At 41.6% G+C, this 27,060-nt stretch overlaps 1 protein-coding gene across 3 annotated transcripts in view; it reads left to right on the top strand.

Moving 5' to 3' along the window:
- Window positions 1-27,060, top strand: part of EML4 (EMAP like 4) — a 401,831-nt gene that overhangs the window by 229,328 nt on the left and 145,443 nt on the right. For all 3 annotated transcript variants that reach the window (XM_033936381.1, XM_033936379.1, XM_033936380.1), the window contains exon 2: window positions 16,322-16,504. In XM_033936381.1, coding sequence (XP_033792272.1) covers window positions 16,322-16,504 — 183 coding nt within the window. The remainder of the gene's footprint in view (window positions 1-16,321; window positions 16,505-27,060) is intronic.

The following is a 27,060-nucleotide window of genomic DNA, read 5'->3' as shown; positions in this document are numbered from 1 at the left end:
GATGGAATTGTGGTAAATAAATTTGATTAGTTCACTGTTCCACTCTAACGATAAAGAGCTTAACTTGAGAAAAGTGGACATTATGGTAAAGGGAGAATAAAATGCACGACTTTGCTAACACACATATCAAGTAACTACTGTTAGAAATTATAATGTATGACAAAAGATCATCGGTAAGAATTGCTATCTCCTTTGCCAGTGTCCCTGGTTTCATGAAGGGGTGGGAGAGGGAGTCCTTTCTGGGCTCAGAACTGGCTTTGAAATACTTTAGTTCCCTGTCCCTTTTCCCCTACACTCCGGTTCTCCCGGCAGTTCCTAGTGTTGTTGGATTTTTTTTTTGGGGGGGGGAGGGTTAATGAGGAAAAAGACCAAATTTCAGCAGTGCACATCCAACAGAAGAGCCTTCATTACCTTATTTGGAGGGAAGGGAGCCTTTCAGATGGTGAATACTTTCCCTGTGCCAGGTACTCCAGCAACAGTGGTGCCATATGAGGCAGTCAAGGACTGTCCTCAGTATAAGGCTTGTAGATTACTAGCCAGTCTGTGTAACAACTGCAGTGCATCATCATACTGGCAGCAGGGGGACTTGATAGAGAAGCATTGTGGATGTTTGGCCCAGTCTCAAACCATAACTCTCACGAGGGACAGGAGCCATCAACCATATCCTGACTGGTGTCTCGGCCCCTTTTTCCATTGTGGGAATAGTGGCCATCTTGAATTCCCATACACCTGCTCCAGTGCCAGGGCCTTATTCAGTCTTGGCTGCCCATGGTCTTTCTATTTGGGAATCTTTTGTGTCTATCTCACGCATTTGTGAACTAGGTCACTATTTTTGCCTCCACCACCTCCATAGGGAGGATGTTTCAGGCATCCGCCACCCTCTCCATAAAAAAGTATTTCCTGACATTACTCCTAAGTCTGCCACCCCACAACCTCATATTATTCCTCTAGTTTTACCGCTTCTCCATTTTTGGAAAAGATTTGTTTGTAGATTAATACCATTCAAGTATTTAAACATTTGTATCGTATCTCCTCTATCCTCTAGAGCAGTGGTCTCAAACTCGCGGCCTGGAGACCACATGTGGACCGCCAGGTACTATTTTGAGACCCTTGGTATGTTTATCATAATCACAAAAGTAAAATAAAACAGTTTCTTGATCATATGTCTCTTTAACTATAAATGAAAATATTATTATTAAGACTTAGCCAAAAGGAAAGATTTATAATGCAAAATAAGACATTAACTATTTTTTCTGAGACCCTCTGAATACCTACAAATCAAAAATGTGACCCTGCAAAGAGTTTGAGTTTGAGACCACTTCTCTAGAGTATGCATACTCAGGTATTCGAGTCTCTTCTCTCAGTGCAATCACAATATCATTTTTGTCATCTTCCTCTGGACCGCTTCTCCATCTGCACAATATTCTAAGTGGGGCCTCACCAGCAACTTGTACAGGGGAACTAGCACCTCCCTTTTTCTGCTGGCAATTCCTCTCTCTATGTAGTCCAGCATCCTTCTGCCTACGGCTACCGCTTTGTCACGTTGTTTCGCAGCCTTGAGGTCCTCAGATACTATTGTGCCAATGTCCCACTCACAGTTCATGCAAAACAGCTTCTCACTCCCAGGCATATACAGCTCCTTTGGCATTTTACTCCCCAAGTGCATCACTCTACACTTCTTTACATTAAATTTGAACTGCCAAACCTTCGAGCAGTGGTCGCAAACTCAAACCCTTTGCAGGGCCACATTTTGGATTCGTAGGTACTTGGAGGGCTGCAGAAAAATAGTTAATATTTTATTAAAGAAACTAGTCTTTAAGCCCGTTATATTAACGGGTGCTAGAATAGATTTGTGTGTCTGTCTTTCTTTCTGTCTCTCCTTGGCCGCTGTATGTCTGTCTGTCTTTGTTTTGGTGTCTGTCTCTTTTAATCTGTCTCTGTAGCCCCTGTCTTTTTTTTCTGTTTGTCTCTCTCTCCTTGTCCAAAGTTGTTGTTTTTTTCTTTAAATCTGTCTCTTTAAACCCCTATTCTTCTGTGTGGTTTTTTGACTGTCACCTTCTGTCTATCTCTTTGGCTTCTGTCTGTATTTCTTACTTTTGGTCTCTAAGTCTGTTTGTTTTGGTGTTTGTCTCTTTGGTTGCTGTATGTAGATTTTTTTTTTTTCCTGTGTGTCTCTCTCCTTGTCCACTGTTTTTTATTTGTTTGTTTCTTTCAATCTTTCTCTATTGCTCCTTGCCTTTAAGTGTTTTTTTTTCCTGTGTGTCTCTCTCTGTGTGTGTATGGAGGTATCATATCTGTTACCTACCTTTTTTTTGTGTAATAACGGAAGTTACACAGAGTAAATTGTTTGAATTATTTCCCCTCCATTTTCCTCCTCCCACACTACTTCCCTGTGCAGCAGCAGCATTTCCCCTACCCCCCTTTCCCTTCCCGCGGTCTGGCCGGTTCCCTTAGTCCCTTTCCACCCCCCCCCCCCACCTTCCCTTCCCGCGGTCCCTGCAGCACTGTACACACGCTGCTTCGGAGCCTTCTACTGCCCTGATTTGCTCTGCCACGTCTCTGATGATGTCATCAGGGACGTGCCAGAGTAAATCAGGGCAGTAGAAGGCCCCGAAGCAGCGTGTGTACAGTGCTGCCGGGATCGCGGGAAGGGAAGGGGGGGGCGGGAAGGGCCTAAGTGAGCCTGTCGGATTGTGGGAAGGAAGGAGAAACTGATTACTCCGTACTGCCGACTCTCTGCTGTGCTAGAGCTGAATGAGCCTGAAGGCGCGAGTGTGGGGCCGTTTCTGCAGCCGCGAGGTGGAGAGCAGGGAGGCTTGTCTGGCATGCATGCGCACTCCTACCGCCACAGCCCGACAGAACAGGGATCAGGGAAGCACGTGGTGAGAGTGTGCATGCGCGCTTAGCATTTTATTATTATAGATGACAATTTTGCATGAGGTAAAACTCTTTACAGTTTATAAATCTTTCCCTTTGGCCAAGTCTTAATAATAATATTGTCATTTATAGCTAAAGAGACATATGATCAAGAAACTGTTTTATTTTACTTTTGTGATTATGATAAACATACCGAGGGCCTCAAAATAGTACCTGGCGGGCCGCGAGTTTGAGACCACTGCCTTAGACCATTCTTCTAGCATTCGCAGATCTCTTCTCTTGTTTTCTCTTTCCTCTGGGGAGTCTACTTTGTGTCATCTTCAAAGAGACACACTTTTCCTTTTAATTCTTCTGAAATATCAGTCACGAATATATTGAAAAGAACCGTCCTCGGTACTGATCCCTGAGTCATACCACTACTCACCTTTCTTTCCTCCTAGAAAATTCCATTCACCACCACTCTCTGTTGTCTGTCCGTTAACTAATTTGTAATCCAGGTCACCACCTTGGATCCTAACTTCAGCCTGCTAAGTTTGTTGTTGCTCCTTCTATGAGACTCAGATGATATCTAAGAGAGCATTAAAATCTTGTGGAGGTTAGTGTTAGCATGGATGAGCAGGTGGATGTTTTGTTAATAAGGTTTTCTATTCTGCCTTTACCCATTAAGTTCAAGGTCAGATTACATTACAAGAGGTTGGGTCAATTACCCAGGAATTTACAATGGACAGTTTTGACACGGACATTCAATAGAGTTGCTAGTACAGGTAGATCAGTACAACTGTTAATACAGTTAGGTCATAGTTACAAATTCAAGTAGGTCTTTGTTGGCTCATCATTATGTCCCAGGAGTTGAATTAGACAGTTTCAAAATGTGCTTTTACAATCACCATTTCAGTTATTTCAGGGTTGGCTCCCTCCCTGTCTTGGTATAGAAATGCTTTTAAAAGTTTTGTCTACACTCAGCATAAAAATTCTACAGTTTTCTCACAGTGAATAAGATCAGTCAAAGAAAATGCTTCCCGCAGGTCTAAGCTTGCTTCCTGTGCAGGCGTACAGTGGAGAGGAGACGTCTGAGGGGGGATATGATACAGGTTTACAAAATGCTGAGTGGACTAGAGCAGGTAAACTGTAGATAAAATAGCTCTATCCATTAATGAGCTCTCGGCTGTGGCAGAGGCAGCAAAGTTCCTCCGACATCGTCTTCAGCTGGACTTCATCTCTAAAGCGCACTGGAAGCAAAATCAAATGAAGCCACAACCATGTTCTTAAGTGCGAGGCCATTCTTAAGTTGAGCGTTTGTAACTGGGGGACTGCCTGTAATTTTAAATATTTTACTTATTGAATTTTAGGCACCAAGTATTAAATTTTAAATGACCTGATTTCCAAGATTTTTATGTCCATGTCATCTAACACAAGTTACACCAGATATGACTTTGCAGTATATAGTATTCTTGCTCTCCTGCTTTCCTCTTTGAGAAGGATATGGTGAAAATACATTATAAGATTTTATAGACAAAAGTCCACTGCTCAGCCTTATTTTGGTAGGCTTTTTCATGTTTTAATTCCTTCTTAATTTGCTCATCCAGTATATTCTTACTTAATGTACTCATAGTCATTCTACGAATGAGCGTTGTACAAGTTTCACCAATGGGAATGAAGTCATAGCCTTAAATTATGGTTGTTGTTTGCTGAATCTAGTGATGTATGCTAGCCGTCTCCATTTATTTGATTTGATAATTTGATATATTGCTTATTTCAGCTGTTGAAAATTAACAAAGCACAATTAGCACAATATATATCGATCAAAAATGGTATTGTTCAAATATCAAATTATAACAGAAATTTTAAAAAATCAGATCATAAAACAAAAATATTAAATCGCATGTAGAAGGAAAAGACCTTAAGAACAATTATCAAAAGTATTCTCAAAAATCACCTTTGGAGATCCAAGATGGCTGCAAGTGGCTGAATTTCGGAAGCGTCTCGTGAGCGTTAGGTAGAATTTTGAAATTCTACTTTATTGTACCTGCTCAGCTTTGTTTGAGAGTTTCCCCATGCCTAAGAGGAGAGGGAGAAGTGCCGCTGGAGCCTCGCAGCACTCTGAAAATCCTCCTCTCACTATTGAGCAGCTCTTGAATCGGCTTCAGAAGAAGTCGACAGCTTAAGGAAATCACCCGCTGGACTCGGCGGTACAGAGTGACGCTGCAAGGATCCCTGGGCTAGAGGTCACGCTGAGCCCTGAAGCAAGAGACACTCCCCCCCCCCAACCGCAGCGTACTAACTCACCGCGGGTATCAGGCGTGTCCAATGAGGCAGTGCCTGTAACCCAAGAGGCTTGTTCATCAGCGAGCTATGACACGGATCTACTGAAAGACTTTTTGAGTCTGGAGAGTGATACTACAGTTGGAACATCGAGGAAGAGGGAGGCACAACAAGACTCAAAACCTACAAACTTGGGAGGTGAGGTTTCTTCTTTTATAGTTGAAAAACCCACTGAAATCACAATGGAGTCTCTCTGGGACCTAGTTGTTAAATTGGGAAACTCATTGAATCCACAAATTAAAGTGCTGGAAATGAAAATTGATAAACAGGAACAAAAACTGACTGTATTACAGTCAGAAATGACCTCATTTAAAACTATCTCTCAAAAAAGTGAAATTGAAATAATAGGGGTCAAACAAATACAAGAAACTGCGATTAAAGACTGTATTAATATTTGGCGGAAACTGGAAATGATTGAAAATGGCTATCATGCCAACAATTTGTGATTTCTAAATTTCCCTAGGGTTCTTTCTATGTCCCCTAGGGAAATGTTTAAAGAATATTTCATGGAGATTTTTTCAGTTTCAGAAGAATTAATTCCACCATTTACACAAGTATTTTATTTGCCTGATAGAAAATTGGACCAGCAATTGATTGAGGGACAACAGGAACCACAATTGGATATTACTACATTATTGGAAACTTCAATGAGTGAACTGGTTAAACCGGTGACATTGTTGGTAACCTGTTGCATTGATGCCAGATAAGAATTGGATAATGAAGATGTTCTTTAAAAACAGAACTAAAGAGTTTCTGGGTCAGAAAGTGCATATTGTTAGCTCTCTCCTTTTCCGGTAGTTGTTAGCAGTTGCTTTGTGACTGGATTAAAGGACACGCCCTTCCAATGTCTCAGTTGACCCTGGTATTTGGAGGAACCATCTGTAAACCAGGTATGCTTTTGTTGGGTCTCAGTTAGTTCTTGATATGTCTTTCCCCACCGAATGGGACTTTCACATATGTCGTCCACTTGCATTGGGTTATCTTCTGTGGGCACATTAAATACTTTTTCATGCAGCATCGTTACTCCATGTAGGCCTGACTTAGCCCTCTGTTGGATGTACCATTTCCATTTTATGATACTCTGTTCCTGGGCATGTCCAATACGATGAGTTTTTGGGTCACTCATGATCCATGTCATAATGGGTATTTCTGGTCGTATCATTACTTCGTGTCCTATGGTCAACTGTTCTGTTGCTACCAAAGCCCAGTAGCAAGCTAGTAGCTGTCTTTCAAAGGGTGTGTATCGGGTCCCAGTTTCTGGGAGGGTCCTATTCCAGAATCCCAAAGGCACTCGTGGTCCAGCTTGCTTTTGCCATAGGCTCCAATTAGCATATCGCTCCTGTACGCTCACTTGCAATTCTACTGGACCCTCCTTTAATGGCCACAAATTCATGGCTTGCCGAATAGCTTCCTTTGCTCTCTGGAAAGCCTGCTCCTCATGTTCAGTCCAGACAAAATCATATTTTTTCCTTGTGATTTTGTACAGAGGAGATAGGATTTGCCCCAAGTGTGGAATATGTTGCCTCCAGAATCCAAAAAGGCCAATAAAGGCCTGGGTTTGTTTCTTACTTTGGGGAGAAGGGAAGTTTACAATCTTCTGTTTAACTTTCTCTATCACTTCTCGACACCCTTTTGACCATTTAATTCCTAAAAATACCACTGTTTGTGCTGGTCCCTGCACTTTCTTTGGATTTATTTCCCACCCAGCCTGTCTCATTGTTTCTACTACCAATGCCAAAGCATCTGCAACTTCCTTTTCTGTATTACCCTGGATCAAAATGTCATCAATATAGTGTGATATTTCTACTCCTTCAGGTAAGGTACAGTTATCTAAATGCTCTGCTATAATCTTGGGACAGAAAGTGGGACTATGTAAGTATCCTTGTGGTAGTCTGGTAAATGTATATTGTCTCCCTTGCCAAGTGAATGCAAATTGTTCCTGACATTGCTCCACTATAGGAATAGAGAAAAATGCATTGGCTAAATCAATAACTGCATACCAAGTACCAGTTCGTGATTGAATTTGTTCAACTAGTGTTATCACATCTGGAACAGCGGCACTTAAAGGTGGCATGTGTTTATTCAATTCTCGGTAATCTACTGTCATTCTCCAACTTCCATCTGCCTTATGGACGGGCCATACAGGATTATTGAAGGCGGAGGTAACCATTTTTATTACTCCCGCTTTCACCAAATCCTGTATTGTATTGGTAATTTCTTCGTGCCCTCCCGGAATGCAATATTGTTTCATGTTTACAATTTTTGTGGAGATTGGTACTACTATTGGAACAGGTAATTTTCCCACCAATACTGATCTCATAGGAATGGTTGGCGATTTGCCAAAACTATAAATTCCATCAGAAAGCTGTAAGGTTAGCCCTTTCAGGATATCTATCCCTATTATATACTCAGGAATCTCAGTGATCAGTACAGTATACTCCCGGATTGGCAATTGTCCAATTTTTAATCTCAGTTTTGTCTGTACTGCTTGTATAATTTTCCCCCCCAATCCTGATATTTGTATTCTAGGGCCCCGAAATTTTTTAGAGTTCCCATATATAATAGATGCCTCCGCCCCAGTGTCCACTAGAGCTTGTACCTTTTGCTCCCCAGATTTCCAATAGATATTTACCTCGACATGCGGACGCTGTTCTAATTTGGTCCAGGCAAACACTGAGGCTTGGCATTCACATCATTGATCTTCCCACCACTTCCACCCTTTTAAATCAGGATAAAGAGTGGAAGCAGTTTCCTCAGGAGGAGCAGTTGGCACCGCCATATCCTCACTCTTGCTTACTTGGGCTTGAGACATAGATTTCTTTCCCAATCCTCTACTTTTGTACATTTTCCATAAAGTCCCTGTATCTTTCCCATCTATTTCTTCCCTCTTTACCCCATCTTTTATTAATGCCAAAAACATATCCCTTCGGGATACTCGATTAGCCCAGTTTGAATTGGATTGTCCTTCCCTCTTTTTATCAAAAGTAGTTTGAGGTCCCCAGTCTCCCAGATCTCCTAACTGTCGGACCGCTTCCAAGACTTCCAAAATAGTCCTGTCTGTTTGATTGATCAACAGAGTCATAATTACCTGTTTGTATGCCGGTGCAGCATACCTGATAATTTTATTTCTCATGGATACTGTAAAAGGTAATGACATATATGTGTCAGCGTGACCTATTACTAAAGCTACCTTCATAGCCTCTTCCTTAATTCTCATTTGTGCATCTTTCAATGTATACCAAACTTTATCATTTGAAGGCCAGTCAGATTCAAGGGGATATCGCCTCGTGACACCCTTACCAATTACCTCTAATAAAGACCATTGGTTATAATTTGTCGGATCGGGATCCTCCCGTAGCGCATCTTGTACTGCTGCTTCTTGACTAATTCGAACAAATTTAGGGGCGTCTGTGGCATCTAACATAATCCCTGCTGCACCCAGCTCCTGCACCCGAATTACCCATTGTATTAGGGGCTCCCCGGGCCGCTGTGTAAAGCGTGCCATAATATCCATGACTTCTTGCTGAGTAAAGTCCTCCATAACATCATTTCTAGTTAAATTTTCTCCTGTCTGCAGATTTCCCTGTAATCTTCGTCTCCTCACTGGCTTTGCTTCTAAACTTTCTGCCTCCTTTCCTTCAATACATATATCCTCCTCACTGGTATTAGAATTGGAATCCCAAATATTCCCATCCCATTTGTCTGGATCCCAATCATCCGGAGGATGGGAAAGCAAAGTTCTAACCTTTTTGGCACTCACTTTCCCCCTCCGTTTTTTGTATTTGTATTGTGCACATCGCACAGCGGCCTTTTCTGCTACATTTTGATAGGTGTCCACCTTATCCATTAATAATTTATTTTGACATTGTAGCATTGTGATGGCATTCTGTTGCTCACACATTTTCTTTTCCAGCTCCCCTAACTTCGATTGTAGCTCATGTTTAGCTTCATGCAACTTCATCCATGCTGTTAAAATCATCCATCCTCGTCTAGAAATTCCCTCTCGCTCTTTCCCTTTTGTAATTTTCACCTTTTGTAAAGGATTCACATAATCCTGCTTCAACAGACCACTCAGTGGCTACTAATTTATAAATACTGTCATCCCAACCCGGAATGGAGAGGTTGGGAGCCTGCCCCTCAACCCCATGTTTCATCTGGTGCTTTTTTGACCACATTGATCAACCCCACTTCTGGTACCAATTTGTTCCGCCACTTATTTCTGCCAAGTGGGATGATCAGTGACACTCAGAAAAGCACACAGACAATATAAAGCATAAACAATAACACTTTATTACATATATAGAGGAATATAAAAATAGAATAACATCACCGTGATTCTGGGCAACACCATCCTTCACAATCGGGAATCCTTGCAATTGATAGGAGGGTCGACACGGGCTGCTGTCCCTTGGTTGCAACGAAAATGGATTCTAAAGTTAGGAGCAGAATCCCGTCCTTATAAGCTGCTGAGTTCAAAAGCATAAACAGCTGGTCCTGCTATTAGTAAACCAGCTGGTCCTGCTCTTTGGTTCTCTGTTTTGACAACACCTAGGTCAAGGAGGTGTTTGCAGAGATCGGTGTCCCATCTGTCCTTACTGATGTGATTTGAGAGACACGCAGGCAAAAGGAAGTCAGGATGTCAGCTAAGCAAGCTTATTGCAGAAACCATCTGGTTTTACTGTCCTTCTGAGATCAAGGAGGTCAGGATCTCAGATAAGCAAGGAGGTGTTGCAGTTTACTGTCTCTTTGATGCTATCCAGGCGACACGCAGGCAAAGGAAGTCAGGATGTCAGCTAAGCAGACTTTATTGTCCTTTTGGTGTTGTCAAGGTAACACTCAGGACAAGGAGGTCAGATAAGCAGACTTGAGGATACATGTCAGTAATATGCTGAACATGTCAGTAATATGCTGAGGCATAACACATGCGATTTCAGTCGCTCAGATTTTCTTAAGATTAAGATTATATTGATTTTCCTAGATTGCGTCACTCTTTTGAAGTCTTGGATCATAAATTAATTGTGGACTATAGATTGTTTTTGTAAGGAGAATATGTTAATATCTCTTATACTGTAATTTCTTTATTTTTCCTTTAAATTTTTAGTTTTTCATTACAATCTTACTGTTACAAGATGTTATGCTTGGGAATATTTTATAAAATTTATAAATAAATAAATAATAATAATAAAAAAATATTCTCAAAAATCTAGATTTTCAACACCTTACGAAAGCCATGATAACTGGGCACTTTACTAACATTAATCAGCCGAGAATTCCACAAAGACAGTCCTACATAGCAAAAATATTTTTTTCTAGTGGAAGTTAACTTCACTGATTTTAATGATGGAAGCTGAAGCATGCGTTGTTGAGAGGAGTAAACAGGGCATTGATGTTTTTGTTTAATCAATAGATATTTGGGTACTCCCATGCAAAAAATAAACCCCAAAACATTATCATCTTTACACTTGCTGCCATTTTGATTATTTTGTGATCCATGAGCTTTTGGACGTATGTTTCCAAGTTTTCAAAGTGAATTTAAAAATGTTTTAAACCACCTAAACAAAGTTTCAAGGCAGTATACAATTTAAAAAAAAAATTAGGTTTTTATAAACATATACAATTCACTGTAAATATTAAACTTAGATAGACATAGAAAACAGGCAAGAAATACATTATTTAATAGGAAAGATACAAAGAAAGCAAAAACAAAAGGGGTGGGTTCTAAAATACTGTAAAAAAAATATATATATATTTCAAAGCATTCCTAAAAGCTGAAAGAAACTTTCTGAGCGTCCTTAAAAGGACGATTATCTGTTGAAGGCATCTTTGAATAGAAATGCCTTTAGTTTTGATTTAAATCGTATTAAGGATGATTCTTCTCTTAGATATAGAGGTGCAGCATTCCACAACGAAGGCGCATATGTGTGCATTATATTGATACTAGTCTTATAGCCCGTTACATTAACGGGTGCTAGAATATATATGTGTATGTCTGTTTTTATTTGTTTTTCTCTCTCCTTAGCCGCTTTCTGTATTTCTGTCTGTCTTTTTTTTCCCTTGGCTGTCCACTACCACCCCTTGCCTGCTCCCCCTGTCCATTCTCCCTTCCTTTTACCTCCCCTGTGTCCTCCACCACCCCATCACTGCTCACCTTATCCATCAGAAGCCCTTCTCCCTTTGTTTTACCTCCCCTTGTCCATCATCACCTCCTTCCTGCTCCCCCTGTATCCAGCAGTAGGCCTGTCTTTATTTTTATGCCCCCCCTCCCTGTTCATCAGCACCTCTTCACCTGTCCATCAACCCCTTTTCTGCCCTCCATTTCCGTGTGTTGCAGCATTTGGGTGGGATCTGACTCGTATCCACTGCACACACCAGTCCTGAGCCTTTCTTATTACCTGGCCACAGAACCAGCACAACCTTGAAGAAGGATTGAACTGTGTGAAGAGGCCAGGAGAAGCAGTGCCCAACTTAAAATCCGGAAGGGTTGGCTTTTGATGTGAGCGGCACAGTTAATCTGTCCTGATCGTAACGACATAAGGAGCTTGGTCCAAGGAAGAATGTAGCTCTCTGGATGCAAAGTTGCAAGAAAAGTGTTACCTTAAAATGTTTTCCGGGTTTGGCTACCGCAGCCGCCAGCAGCCACCACGGCCAGCAGCCGCCGCCGCGGCCGACATCCGACTCGGGCCGCCACGGTCGACATCCGCCTCGGGGGGGGGGGTGAGGAAGAGAGAGAGAGGAGAGGCGGCGACGGCAAAGTTACTGTAAGGGAGACGCTGCGTCTTTCAACAGGGAGCAAGACAGAGCGTAAGCCGCGCATGCGCACTTCCTATGTGTCGCTACAGCTCACGGAAAACCGGCGCACACATAGGAAGTGCGCATGCACGACCTAGCGTTTTATTATATTAGATAAGAATTGCCGCTGCTGGGTCAAACCAGTGGTCCATCGTGCCCAGCAGTCCACTCACGCGGTGGCCCCCAGGTCAAACACCAGTGCTCAAAATGAGTCCAGCCTCACCTGTGTACATTCCAGTTCAGCAGGAAGTTATCCAACCTTGTCTTGTCCAACCCTGGAGGGTGTCTTCCCCTACAACAGATTCCGGAAGAGCGTTTCAGTTTTCCACCACTCTCTGGGTGAAAAAGAACTTCCTTACGTTTGTACGGGATCTATCCCCTTTTAACTTTAGAGTGTGCCCTCTTCTTCTCTCTACCTTTGAGAGGGTGAACAATCTGTCTTTATCTACTAAATCTATTCCCTTCATTATCTTGAATGTTTCGATCATGTCCCCTCTCAGTCTCCTCTTTTCAAGGGAGAAGAGGCCCAGTTTCTCTAATCTCTCACTACATATATAGTATACATATATATATATATATATATATATATATATATATATATATGTATATGTATATGTATATGAATTAGGGCCACTTTCACAAAGAATGCGGTAGTGACGTTGGCACGGTAAATGCACTGAAGCTCATTCGGTTTCTGTGGGCTTTGGTGCATTTGCCACGGCAGCATTGCTGCCATGGCTTTGTAAATGGGACCCTTATTGAACTATTATAATAGGCTATATGAATTTTTCGGGGGTAGATATAGAAGAAGGAAATATAGAGGTACTTTTATTAAGGCGCATGCTAAATGCTAAGGCATCAATTATATTCTATGGGTGCCTTGGCATTTAGTGCGCCTTAATAAAAGGGCCCCGTAATGTAGTATGTTGTGGCCTTCCAGGATATATTCAGGAGCCAATGTGACATAAGAGAACATTCAAAAGCTTTCTATTTTTAATGTTTGGAAAAAAACCAAACAAACCTACTTGACTGATTATGTTTTAAAACTGATCTGTTTCTGCGTAGCAAAGAGGTTTTCGGATATGTCCACATTACATTTATTCTCAGCTCTCCCCATATTGGGCCAAGTGCTTGGACACATTTTTCCTCCTTCTGGCAAATGTTCTAGTGATGAAAACATTAAAAAAACCCGAAGGTTAAAACATCTAAGCAGTAGAAATGCTTAAATTGGAGTTGTCACATATGTCTTTCCTGCTGTTACATTTTTTTTTCTGTCTTGCAAGTTATCTCTTGCTTAAAAATTTAAAAGAAGTATTTGAAACATGTAGCACAAAATATGATTTTTTTTTAAAAAAAGAGCACTGCAGTCTTGGAACACTAACAGGCAAGATACTCAAAATGTAAGGTTATCATAGTCCAGCACAGTGTAAGCCTTATCAGAATAGCTATCGATTGAATGATGATTGAAAGGGAAGCATCTGATGAGGAAGAAAGAGCAATTCATGCCACGTAATTTTTACAGCATGTTGGAGTACTGTGGACATCCTAAGTGGTTTTTACATTCAGGTACTTTATCATATTTCCTTATCTGTCCCAGTGGGCTCAAACTGTATCTAGTGTACCTGGGGCAATGAGGGGATTAAATGACTTGCCCAAGGTCACAAGGAGCAGTGAGGGATTTGAACCCACAGCCTCAGGGTGCTGAGGCTGTAGCTCTAATCTCTGCGCCATTACACTTCACATGGGTGAATGAGTGGTAGGCCTCCGAGTCTTAATCTGTTTCTAACAGCGTGTGTTATTGAAGGGTATGACAAGTTTGTAATGTTATTTTTAAAAAGTATGAAAAAAAGTATTGTTTCTCTGATAATTAAAAAACATTTTCTTATAAAGATATAACTTTGTTATATTTTGATACATATTCATTTGGGATATCCTGAAAACCTGACTGGCTGGGGTTCCACCAGCCAGTTTTAGGAGCCCCATATTTAAAGGACTGTCGATTTTAAAAATCTTTGTAGTTCAATGGCTGATATTTCAAATGGAAATAGGTGACGCAATAAATACCAGGCCATGCAAAAAACTTTTTATTGCTTTTATGAGTTATACACTCCCAAAAAATATTTACAAGCAAAATATAAATAATTCCCAAAAGGAAACATCTAACTTGCACTTAATCTGTAACCCGTTCTGAGCTCTTTGGGGACAACGGGATAGAAAATGAATTAAATAAAATAAATCATCAAGCCTACATCATGGGAGAAGAGAAGAACAAGATGTTTTCCAAATAGGCTTTCAAATATTGAGAATTATCCACTTAATGAACCCTAACTGTTACTTCCATGTAATTAATGATCTACCCAAATGTGATGAATCATAGAAAATATGAGTCTTGTGACAAGTTACTAAGCATTTACCGTATTCCCCTATGTATAGGCCGCGGCTTATACATGGGGTTTACAAATTGGCCTAGTCGGTGTGGCTTGATTAAATAGGGCTGCCTATCTTAAAATGCTGTGACAAAGTGCAGGGAGGCAGCGCAGGGAAAACAGCAGGAACTGATCTGAGGCAGAGATATAAGCGGTTCTCCTGCAACCAGCACTTTTAATGCCGCCGGGGATACGTGGCCTTCCTCCTTCTTTCAGTGCCCCCCCTCCTCGAACGGCCTCGGGAGGTGCCTCATCCTCCCCGCTGAAATGCATGCCCCTGCCTGTGGCTCCAAACCCGCCGTTGGAGCCAAGTGACTGACACTTGTTGCCGAGCAGTCCCCCCACGCACCGAAACAAGACCTACATCCGCGAGCGCATGCGATAGCGCGCCCCGGCCCTTGCTTCTCCCGAGTTTAAGCAGACGGGACATTACCTTCTGGACGACTGCCGGCTGCCTCCTCCAATCATGCTGTGCAGGGCAGGAGCGATGTTTGCAATCTCAAGCCTCGCCCCGCATCGCTTCCTGATTGGCTGCCTTCAGTTCTTGCGAGTACCGCGAGAACTGAAGGCAACCAATCAGGAAGCAGTGCGGGGCGAGACTTCAGATTGCAAACATCACTTCTGCCCTGCACAGCGTGATTGGAGGAGGCAGCCGTCAGCAGTCCATAATGTATTTACTGGCGAGGGGGGTATTTAAGGGGGGGTTGATTTATAGGCCACTCCATTGTATAGGCCGATGTAGGTTTAAAGACTTGTAGATAAGCAGCGGCTAGTAACATGGTGCGGCTTATCTAAGAGTTTTTAAACCTACATCAGCATTTCCTGCAGCCTATACATGGGGGCAGCCTATACATGAGGAAATACAGTAACATTGGAATTTCAACAAAAAGGAAGCTCCCTTGGTCAAGATGTGAGCCTTCAATGCCAGGAATGTCTTCCTACATAATTAGGCAGTTTAACTTACATTGGGGAAAATTTGTATTGTATTACCATAGAACACCTTATTCTTATTCTTGAAATATGCTTTCACTACTGCAGATTTGTCAACCTCAAAAAATACATTAAACTAAACTAACACAACCAAATGCGCACCACCTGCAACACTCCCTGATCCTTACCATCTTAGTAAATTTCCAGACTACTACTTATGTTTCTCCAATTGACCTAAAACCTCATATGTAATATATAATACTGTAAACTGTAATAAGGTAATCCGCCTTGAACCGCAAGGTAATGGCGGAATAGAAATCACTAATGTAATGTAAAAAAAACCAACCAAAAGAGTAGCACTAACCGGAATATTATCTGTTGAGTCCTCCAAAAGGCAGAAATATCTGCACTTGTTGATGGGGCCAACGGAGCTAGGCCAGCCTCTAATTCTGGGGTGGCCACGCATCTATTAGGCAAATAACAAACATGTTTGCAATAAAGTTTGATCATAATTAGTAAAATATTTCTTGAAAGTATTTCTGTACAAGTATCTCAGGAGACAGTAAATGTGTTTTTAGGAAAATTAAGAAATGTAAGATTTCTAGCCCTTGCCCAATTCTCCATGGCCTCCAACTTATAGTGGTGGAATCTAAGATTATCTTTAATAGCTGAGACACTTGCCGATTGTAATGTAATTTGTGAATCTAAAGTTCTTGTTTGTGCCGTAGTTAATACTAAGATCCCTTCATGTTTTTGTTTTTTTTTTTTAAGTTTAGAAACAACTTCTGTAGAAAAATAACATAATTGAGGACCCACTTAGGAACCACTTGTTTAAGAAAAGTCTCAGTCCTTGAAACAAGAGCCCAAATGTCTTTCAAGGAAATTTTTTGTGCTTCAGAAAGTTCCATTGCTGTCTCGGTGGTTGTTCCATCCATGCTAATTTTTTTTTTTTTTTTATGTATGTGTTTTTTAAACAGATGATAGCATCTCTGCTGCAAGTACTTCCGATGTCCAGGATCGTCTTTCAGCTCTTGAGCTGCGAGTACAGCAGCAAGAAGATGAGATTACGGTGCTCAAAGCAGCTTTGGCTGATGTACTTAGACGCCTTGCCATCTCTGAAGACCATGTAGCCACTGTGAGGAAAACAGCACCTAGTAAAGGTACTAAAGCTAGCTGTAAATATTTAATAAAGTATTAACTTTGTGACATGTTTGTGTTTCAGGTTGTTGCACTGCTGCATTCTACATAAGTAACATGGAATCTGAGGCATAGGAAATGCAAAATGTACTATTTACAAGAAAATAGAAAAGATATCTAAATAATATTCCAAGCTTTAATAATACACATAAACAGGGTTTAAAATAATTGTCCTATGATTTACTCACTTTTAAGGAGAAAATGTGTTTCCATTATACTTTGGGATCTTTGTTGTGGTAGGGATGGAAAACATGGTACGTTCATCTCTTTTTGTGTACCCACCTCTACATTGCATCTCATCCCCCCATTTTAAGAAAATGCTGAAAACTCAATTACAGTGATACCTTGGAATCTGAACTTAATCCGTTCTAGAACCCCGTTCGAGTTCCTAGACAATTTTTCCCATTGAAAATAATTGAAACTGGATTAATCCGTTCCTGGGTCCCACAAACTCAATTTTAACAGGAAATACACTAGATTTTAAGGTAAAATATTAACAAATGTTCCAAAGCAGCATTCAGATTCTGGGGCACAAACACACACATACAATGTGCAGGGTGTTTGGATTCCAAAGCAGAGTTCGGATTCTGAGGCAGAATTTACTACAAAAAAAAGTTCGGATTCCAAAGCGTTCGGATTCCGAGGTTCCACTGTATTTGCCAATGCCTTCTTATGCTAAGATGTATTTCAGTTGATAATCGCCTTTTAGAATTTTTCTGACATCAATGTATGATTCAGAGCTTGTTTGTACTTCTGAATTGATTGAATTTGTGCTCTATCCCTATTATAACAGGGACGATTAACGATGTTGTCTTGACATGTCTGTTATATGTGATAATCAGAGGGAAACAAGATCTTATGTATGTGATATGGAAACCACATAGTTGTATGCGGTATATAAATTTTTTAATAAATAAATTTAGCCCTCCCTCCATCCCCTACTCTACCCCTTTGAGGTCCCTTCTATTTTTCTTCATTTCCCACCCTCCTGTATAGTGCTACCCTTCCCTGTGTGGTCTTCTCATTGTCATGCTCTGTTCCCTACCCCCTTTCTGCCTCCATTCCACAGGTCCGTGAATCCCTTTACTCTCTTTTTGCTCCATCAAAAATTACAAAGACTAGGGAACATTTGATGACGTTACAGGAAAATTATTTTTTTTTTTTAACTAAGAGAATAGCTAAACTCTGGAACAAGTTGCCAGAGTATGTGCTAACAGTGATTAATGCAGTTGGGTTTAAAAAGGTTTTGGCCAATTTCCTAGTGAAAACGTTTATAGTCTGCTATTGAGACAAACATGGAGGAAGCCACTGCTTGCTTTGGGATCAGTAGTATAGAATGTTGCTTTGCCAGGTACTTGTGACCTGGATTGGTCACTGTGGAAATAGGATTCTGGGCTAGATGAACCATTGGTCTGACCCAGTATGGCTGTTTCTTATGTTCTCTTTCCCAACCCTTCTCTGTGCAGTCTTCTCTCCTCTATTCCCACAGTACCTTCAGTAGCCCCTCACTTTTCCTCACCTTACACAGGTTGAGTCTTCTCCTCTCAAGTTTTCTCATTTTCTACTCTCTCCCTCTGCTTACTCTCTTGTCACTGTTGTACACATTGTCCATCTCTGCAGCAACCTTCTATCCTCCCCAGTGGCCTGGCTGCTGCTATCAAGAAGTATCTTCCTCCTCTGGGACTGTTTATGGCCAAAGATGCTTTCTCTTGGTGAGCCTGCCATTGTCATCTCCTCTCCCCTGAGCAGAGACCAAGATGCCTCCACCTCCTGATCATAGCCCTTGCTCCCAGTTGAGAAAATACATCCACTTTAGGAAAATTAATTTTTGAAACATTATATAGCAAAGCAGCATTCTGTATAAAAGGTGGTAAAGGAAATTTAAGTGTGGAAACTCAGATAAACCATGTTTATTGAGAAGATAGCAGCATATTAGATTACTTTTGGGGTTTTAAAAAATGTTTTTTAAATGTCTCAGTCTGATGTACTTGTCCTATCTTATAGCGTTAAATGAAGAGCCGGGTCAAATAAACCAAGCCTCTTCAGTTTATCCAGCTATTGCTGTCTGCATTTGGAAGGTTGTATCCCAGTTGCTCTTAAGATGTTTGAAATATTTTTGAATCAGGACTGCAACTGAACAAAACCATATTTATTAATGTATGTAGATTGCACTGTGTAATTCTTCTCCAAGACTTCTTGGTCTACCTGTGTGTACAACCTGAACTTCTGACTCAGCTGGGAGGTGGCTGGGTGCTGAGGCTTTTTCCTCCTCACTTTTTATACTTTGAGTGCCAATACACTTTGGAGGTGTTTAGTAATCTATGCACAAGGTGACTGGGTTAGTCATAGTCACTTTAGGCTGTTTATTACACACTTTCTTGGGTTTTAAGGTGACTCCTGTATCATATTATATATATTTTTGAGTAGAGGTGTTTGACGAAGGATTACTATGGGCCTATTAAAAACAAGAAAAAAACATAAAAATGAAAGAAAATATCAGGTTATTGGAACTAAAGCCTGTTAAATTATCCCATGCCAGATGTCAGGAAGGTGTTGACAGTTAATTGGTCCATGCTCAAGATTGTTGCTGTGCTGTCATGTTTGCGAAGTAGGCAGAAAACGAAAAAAGAACTGTGGAAAAGATTTTCCCGATAGTCATTTACTGAGTCAATCAAATGTTGCAAAGGTGGTGCGAAGTAAGTAGGCAGTCGTTAATTGTGCATATAAATTCAGCTTTTGTTTTACTCTGCATTTGGCTTACATCTCATCAGGATTTACACTTCCTTATCTAATGCTTTATGCAAACAGTACAAAGAAGTTTTGGTCATGCAGTGAGCACTGTAAGTCTTTCGCTTCTTGGTACATCTGTTTAAACTGTAGCATCATGAGTAAGTTTCTGCTGTGCAGACATTTGGAAAACATTTGCATATACCATTGTTTGGGACCTTCTTAGATCTTTGAGATTGCACCACACTTCGAGGGCCTGGGTCACAGTCACTCTCATATCTTATGTGACCCAGGAAGAATATCCCTTCTCCTGTACCTGAACCAATTTTTGCATCAGCAGTATTTGAGAAAAAGCTGGCTTGGAAGATCCAGAAGATGTTGAATCCCCTTCTTGCAACGATCGCTGTATTGGTACTGGTTAATTCAACACCAGTGGAAAGGTAGTTGATTCCAGGGATCAGTAATCGTCTTGATAATGATATCCAGTGTACTAGATCCAAGTAGTCAAAGGCAATCCACCCCAAAGTCTTGATGGTTAGACAGGCTTACAAGCAGTTGTGTTCTTGACAACATTTTTCTGATTTGGACTGAACAAATGGATATACTTATGGATCTGAGAACTATATTGACTAAGGGGCGTGAACCTCTTTTCATCTTGGAAAAGGTGTGGTGGCCATGTTAGTCCACTCTTCAAGGTAATATGTAGAAATTTAAAAAAAAACCATAAAGGAAAACAAATATAATACCTTTTTTATTGGACTAACTTAATGTAGTTTATGATTAGCTTTCGAAGGTAACCCCTTCTTCCTCAGATCAGAAATAAGCGAATGTTGGCAAAATCTATATATAAGGGAAACATGAAAGCGTTTCAGTGGTAGGAGACAAAGAGATGACAAAACAGTTTGAATTTCTTTGCAGTGGGTAACATAGCCAAGGTCTTTAGAAGGAGACAGAGAGGTGACAGTTTAAGAAAGCCAAGGGTCTTGTTGAGTTCTGTCTGGTGGGTATCAAAATATTTTATCACTTTGATTTCAAAAGTCTTATGTTCTTGGATTCTCTTGAATTTCCTTTCAGTATTCTCATTGGGGCAGAGGTTAGTTTTTCAAAGTGCTGTCCGTCAGAGGTGATATCTTGACATTGTAATTTTTAATATGTCATTTGTGTAAGTTGATCCTGGTCTTTAGCATCTGGCCTGTTTCACCAATGTAGCACCCTTCTTTGCACTTTTTGCAATGAATGATATATACCACATTGAAGATGAGCATGAGAAGGATCCCCTTATGTTGAATGTTTTTCTCAAATGAATGACCATTTTTTTACCTTGGTCTCTGACAGATTAGCTTTAACTTTGGTTGTCATAGACAAAAATGTTGAATTCAGGCCATATCTGGTTTTTATAGTGGGGCAAAAGATAAAGTTGACTGGAATAAACAGTCTGATCATTAACACTTGATGTGATTTTTGGCTGATAGGCCAACTTTTAGCATCAGTCAATTTATTCTCCAAATTTATTGCAAAACCAGACTCTGACCAAACTTCACTCCTGCAAAATATTTTTTAAAAAGATAATTTTGTAATAAACAAGTTCATGGGAGGCTACGGGGACAAATCATGTGGTAGCTTTAAAACAAAAAATCTTTTATTATCCCCCTGTAAATTAGTGTAAGTTCAAAAGAGCACAAGAAATGGAATCTGAAGTGCAAAATACCAAGAGACAAAGAAAAAAAGCATCAAGGGTCTTCAGGATTGGAATATCAGAGGATTCTTTATCACAAAACCCAACACGTGCTGTGTTTCTTCATATACACCTATGCAAGGAGTCAGTCAATAGGATGCCTTTAAGGATAATTGTTGTCCAAACAATAAATAACATACAATCACAGCAAAAGACGCTTTCCAAATGCATAGCATCACAACTCGCTTCCAAACCACACCAAATTAATATAGTTATTATTCTTTATTCTTATATACCGCTATACCCAGTGAGTTCTAGGCGGTTTACATCAATTAGCAAATGATCTGCATTGAATAGCAGATTTACAACAAAATTAGAAGTAGGTTTACAAAATTAGAAGCAGATTTACAGCATAATTAGAAGTATTTTTAACAGCAAATTGCAGGCTGAATTACGATAAATTACAGTGATTTGCCGCAGTCAGCCGTGAAATTACAGCGATTCTTAACTGTCTGCAAAGAGGGCAGGTTTACAACAATATTACAGAAATTGCAGGTTTGATCGAGCTAGGTAGGGGAGGTAGAGAGTGGGGGAGGGAGGGACTGGTGAAGGAGGAAGGGGGCAGGGGTGGGGTAAGTGTCATGTGAGGTGAATGGATTATTAAGGGTCGTGTTTGCTGAAAAGGTACGTTTTTAGTAGTTTTCTGAATGATAGGTAAGTGGGGGCCTCGAGTATCATCTGTGCTAGCCATGGGTTCGACTTGGCTGCTTGGAAGGCAAAAGTTCTATCAAGGAATCTTTTGAGAGGACAGTGTTTAGGCGAAGGGAAGGCGAACAATTGAGTTCTCCGTGATGTCCTGTTGCTGCAGTAAAGGTTAAAGTGTGTGTTTATGTAACTTGGGGAGGAGCCGTTAACCGATTTGTAGCAGAAGCATGCAAATTTAAAAAGAATTCTAGATTCAAATGGTAGCCAGTGTAGTTGGTGATAGAAAGGGGAGACATGTTCCCATTTCTTTAGGCCAAAGATGAGGCGCACCGCGGTATTTTGGACTATTTTTAGTCTCCTGGTAGTTTTCTTAGTGGCGTTAAGGTAGATGATATTGCAGTAGTCGAGGATGCTGAGGATGGAGGATTGTACAAGTAGGCGGAATGCATTGTCATAGAAGTGTTTTTTTATGGTGCGAAGTTTCCAAAGTACCGAGAAGCTTTTCCTAATTATGAGGTCGGTATGGTTATCTAGAGATAAGTTTTTGTCCAGCGTGACTCCCAGAATTTTTATGGTCGGATCAAGGGGGAAGGTCTTTCCTTTTAGTTGAATTGTGGTTTCCTTAATTTTATCTTTGGGGGAGGCTAGGAAAAATTTTGTTTTGTCTGGGTTTAATTTCAGTCTGAATGAAAGCATCCAGAGTTCTATCTGGTTGAGGGTATTTGAGATGTGGTCGAGTAGTTCTTGTGAAAAGTTGGTTAATGGGATGGTTATTGTGATATCGTCTGCATAAATGAAGAATTTGAGATTTAGGTTGTGTAAGAGTTTACCTAGTGAGGCTAGGTATATGTTGAATAGGATGGGGGATAGGGGGGAGCCCTGTGGGACCCCGCAGGTGTTGTCCCAGCAGTATGAGAAAGAGTTATTCTTGAGTACCTTGTATGATCTATTTTGTAGGAACCCCTGAAACCAATTGAGGACCTGGTCTGAGATGCCTATGTGCGCTAGGCATTCCAGGAGAATGGTGTGGTCGACCAGGTCAAAAGCACTGCTCAGGTCGAGTTGTATGATCAGGGCACTTGAGCCCTGACTGAAGAGTGTGAGGAGGTGGTCGAGAAGGGAGGCTATGATGGTTTCAGTGCTGTGGTCCGCACGAAATCCTGATTGGTTGTCACTTAGAATGTTGAAAGTATGCGGAAAGTTCCGCTTTTACCAACCCTTCCGCTATTTTGGTAAATAGGGGGATGCTGGCGATTGGCCTATAATTAGATGGGGAATTTGGTGGTTCTTTCTCATTTTTTAAAATTGGGGTGATCATTATTTGACCCTGCTCCGACGGGAAGTTACTTTTGGATAGTAGGTAATTAACCCATGTCATCATTTTTGCTTTAAAATGGGGGGGGGGCCGTTCTCATGGTTTTTGGTGGGCATGTGTCCAGATGGCAATAGGAGTGAGTATACTTGTTGTAGTAAGTATTGAAGGTTTGCCAATCGGTTACTGCGAATTGTTTCCAACTAAGGTCGACTTTGGCTCCCGGGTCTGGGTTTGGTGGATTCATGTCTGTGAGGATGGGGAAGAGCTCGAGGGGGTTGGGGCTGGCTGGTAGAGTTGTTCTTATTTTTTGGATCTTGGTATTGAAGAAGTCGGCAAGGGTGTTGGCGGTTAAGGTGGCTTCTTCGTGTAGGTTTGTGTAGGTTTCTATGTTGTATAGATCGTTGACCAATCTGAAGAGGTTATTGCTATTGGTTTTAGGATTACCGATTTTGTGGGAGTAGAATTTTTTTCTTTTTTCACTAGTGAGGGTTTTGTACTGTTTTAATTTTTGTCTCCATGCCAGTCTGTGTTCTAGCGTTCCGGATTTTTGCCATGATCTTTCGGCTTTTCTGAGATCCTTCTTGCATTGCAGCAGTTCAGAATCGAACCAGCCCTCTTGGTTGGGGGTTCTTATTCTGCGGGTTTTTTTGGGGGCAATCTCGTTTAGTATATTGGTACTATCTTGTATCCAGGAGGTCATGATTTGTTCCGTATCTTCTATTGGATTGGTGTTGATTTCGAAGTGGGACCAGAATTCCATTGGGTCAATCTTTCCTCTGGTATTGTGGGTTTTGACGGTTCTTGTTTTTTCGCTTTTGGGAGGTTTAAGTTGGCATCCAATGGTGAAGCTACATAGGCGGTGATCGGACCAAAGGGAGTCTGACCAGTTGCCTTGTTTCCAATAAAAAGTGGGATTGGTCTGTTCCTTGGAGGATAGAGTTACCAGGTCTAACTGATGTCCTCTTTGGTGGGTTTTGATCGGGGGGTGTTTGTCAAAGCCTAGTTGTGAGAGCAGTGACCAGAAGTCCGCGGTTTCAGGTTGGTCAGTTTGCTCGAGGTGTATGTTGATGTCCCCACACAGTAGGTTGTATGGGCTTGTTAGAGAATTGGTAAGAAGTGATTCAGCGAAGTCGTCTTTGGTCGTGGTCCATTTTTTGGGGGGTATGTAAAATAAAGTGATGGTTAGTGAGGAGGGCAGAGATGTTGATGCTAGGGCGATGGTTAGAATTTCGGAATTAGGTGAAGAGGTGAAGTTCAACATAAATACCTCATTCATCCAACTTATCTAGCTTTCAGCTGAATTTATTTTCTTTTTACCTTTTAATATAATGCAAAGTTGCCACTTGCTTATGAAGATGTGCTCAAATTGGGAGTAAGGTTTGGGGTTTGTTCTGTCTTTGGTAAAAGTATGCTGAAAACGTTTGTTGGCATTGGAAATATTATGCAGGACTAGAGTCCAACTGAAACGGTCGTCAAGAAAAATGTTGAGAAAACCTCCATGCACTTCTTTCGGTAATCACAGATCTCAGTGATGCTATGAGTATTTGATCAATTTGAAGTACCTGCAGATGGTACAAGTTTCAAGTTTATTAAAAATTTGATTAATCGCTTATCAAGCTTTCTAAGCGATCTACAATGAAATAAGAGGAATGCACGAAACTTTAAAAAGACGTAAAATATGTCCTTGACAAAGACAAGAGACAGACATACAAAAAACAATATGGAAGAGGGGGGAGAACTACGAAAGTAAAAGAAATATAACAATTGAACAAAATGAGGAGAATTGAACAAAATGAGGAGAAAGGTAATAGCAGGCCACAGGAGCAAGCTAGAGTTTAGGACATGAAAGGGGCTGGTTTTCATTACAAATCAAAGGCATCTTTGAAAAGAAAGGCTTTTTGGGGCTCCTTTGAACTTGAACTTGGAACAGTGTGTTGTAGGTATTGTGGTATCCACACACACACATTGCCATAGTGCAGTGTTCTTCAACCTATTGGACCGGCGGGAAAAAAAAAAATTATTTTGTGGACCGGAAAACTACTAGGACTGAAATTGAAAAACCCCATTTCTGCCCTGTCTCCGCGAGCTCGGTCCTCGCAAACCATCTGATCCCATCCGCACAAGCCTCAGTTATGATTTTGTATTGAATGCATTTTATTAAAGTAGAAAAAGAAACAATATTCTGTACAAATAATACAGAGCAAGGATCAACAAAACCCCTGTCTCCCCTCCCCTTCACATATATCCCCTCTACTATCAAGAAGACTGAATAAGCCAAATTATTACAGAATGCTACACAGAAATATCATGCTAACAGAATACCGCAGTCACACATAGCAGGAATAGGGTTAGGGGAGTGCAACTAGGGCAACTGCCACCCCCTAGTCAGAGAGAGCCCTAAGCCATTGCCTGAACTTTGCAGTCCTCAGTTATGTCTAACACCAGCTCTAGCAGGATATATATTTCAAATCTGATATATTCTAATCACAAAATAGAAATAAAATTATTTGTTTCTACCTTTTGTTGTCTCTGGTTTCTGCTTTCATCTTCCTTTCACTCTCTTCCTTCTAGCGTCTGCCCTCTCTGTCTCTTCAATCCACCATCTGCCCCTTCCATCTACTGTCTGACCTCTCCCACTTCCATATGGTATTTGTCTTCTTTCTATGCTCCTCCCCTTTCCATCTAGCCTGTGCCCCCCTCTCCTTTTTACATGATTCATTCCAGATTCACTGCTCTCTTCATTTTTATCTCTCCTATACCAGATCTAGCATCTTTGTCCCTCTCTATTTTTCTGCTGACCCCCCTTCCCATCCCCTTCCCCTCCTCTAATCTCCCTGCCAGCTGTTTCCATCCTTTTCCCTTCTCCTTTCCCTCCTCCCCCTATCCAGCAGTAACTCTCTTCTCTTCCCTTTCCCTCCTCCCCTCTCAGCATCATCTCTCCTTCTCCCTCTCTCCAGGTTCAGTAGCAGCTGTCCCTTTTTTTCCCTTGCCCAGCAGCTTCCCAGACTCCTTTCCCTCCTCCCGTCCCAGCAGCATTTCTCCTTATCCTTCCCTCCAGGTCCAATAGCAGCTGTCCCTTTTTTTCCCTTGTCCAGCAGCTTCCTAGACTCCTTTCCCTCCTCCCCTCTCAGTAGCATCTCTCCTTATCCTTCCCTCCATGTCCAGTAGCAGCTGTCCCTTTTTTTTCCCTTGCCCAGCAGCTTCCCAGACTCCTTTCCCTCCTCCCGTCCCAGCATTATCTCTCCTTCTCCCTCCCTCCAGGTCCAGTAGCAGTTGTCCCTTTTTTTTCCTTTGCCCAGCAGCTTCTCAGACTCCTTTCCCTCCTCCCCTCCCAGCAGCATCTCTCCTTATCCTTCCCTCCAGGTCCAGTAGCAGCTGTCCCTTTTTTTCCCTTGCCCAGCAGCTTCCCAGACTCCTTTCTCTTCTCCCCTCCCAGCAGCATCTCTCCTTTTTTCCTCCAGGTCCAGTAGCAGCTGTCCCTTTTTTCCCTTGTCCAGCAGCTTCCCAGACTCCTTTCCCTCCTCCCCTCCCAGCAGCATCTCTCTCCTTATCCTTCCCTCCAGATTTAGTAGCAGCTGTCCCTTTTTTTTTTTTTACCGTGCCCAACAGCTTCCCAACCTCTAACAGTGGCTTTCTCCCCTCCCAGCAGTTCTCCTTACTTGCCAGCGCAGAGATTCAGGAAGGCAGCCTCGGGTCCTTTGATGAGTCGCGCCGCCTCTGAGGAAAGAGGAAGTTGCATCATCAGAGGCGGCCGCGACTCAGCAAAAGCCCCAAGGCTACCTTCCTGAATCGCTGCGCTGATAAGTAAGGAGAGCTGCTGAGAGGGGAGAAAACCACTGTCGGAGGCTCCCCATGATCTCTCTGGCCCTGCGCGGACTTCAGCTCATTGATCTTGCCGGCCCTGCAAGGACCGGCAGGAAATTGCAGATGTCGATCTTGCCAGTCCTGTGCGGACCGGCAGGAATTTTCTGTGGACTGACACCAATCTGCGGATCGGCAGTTGAATAACAGTGCAATAGTGCATATAAACCGCCCCCTCCCCCCAAAAACATTCCTACCCTTGAACTTAATAGTTATATCTACCATGCCCTTCCACT

The sequence above is a fragment of the Geotrypetes seraphini genome, chromosome 3 (assembly GCF_902459505.1).
Source record: "Geotrypetes seraphini chromosome 3, aGeoSer1.1, whole genome shotgun sequence".
Taxonomy (NCBI): domain Eukaryota; kingdom Metazoa; phylum Chordata; class Amphibia; order Gymnophiona; family Dermophiidae; genus Geotrypetes; species Geotrypetes seraphini.
This window is presented reverse-complemented; position numbering and strand designations above follow the sequence as displayed.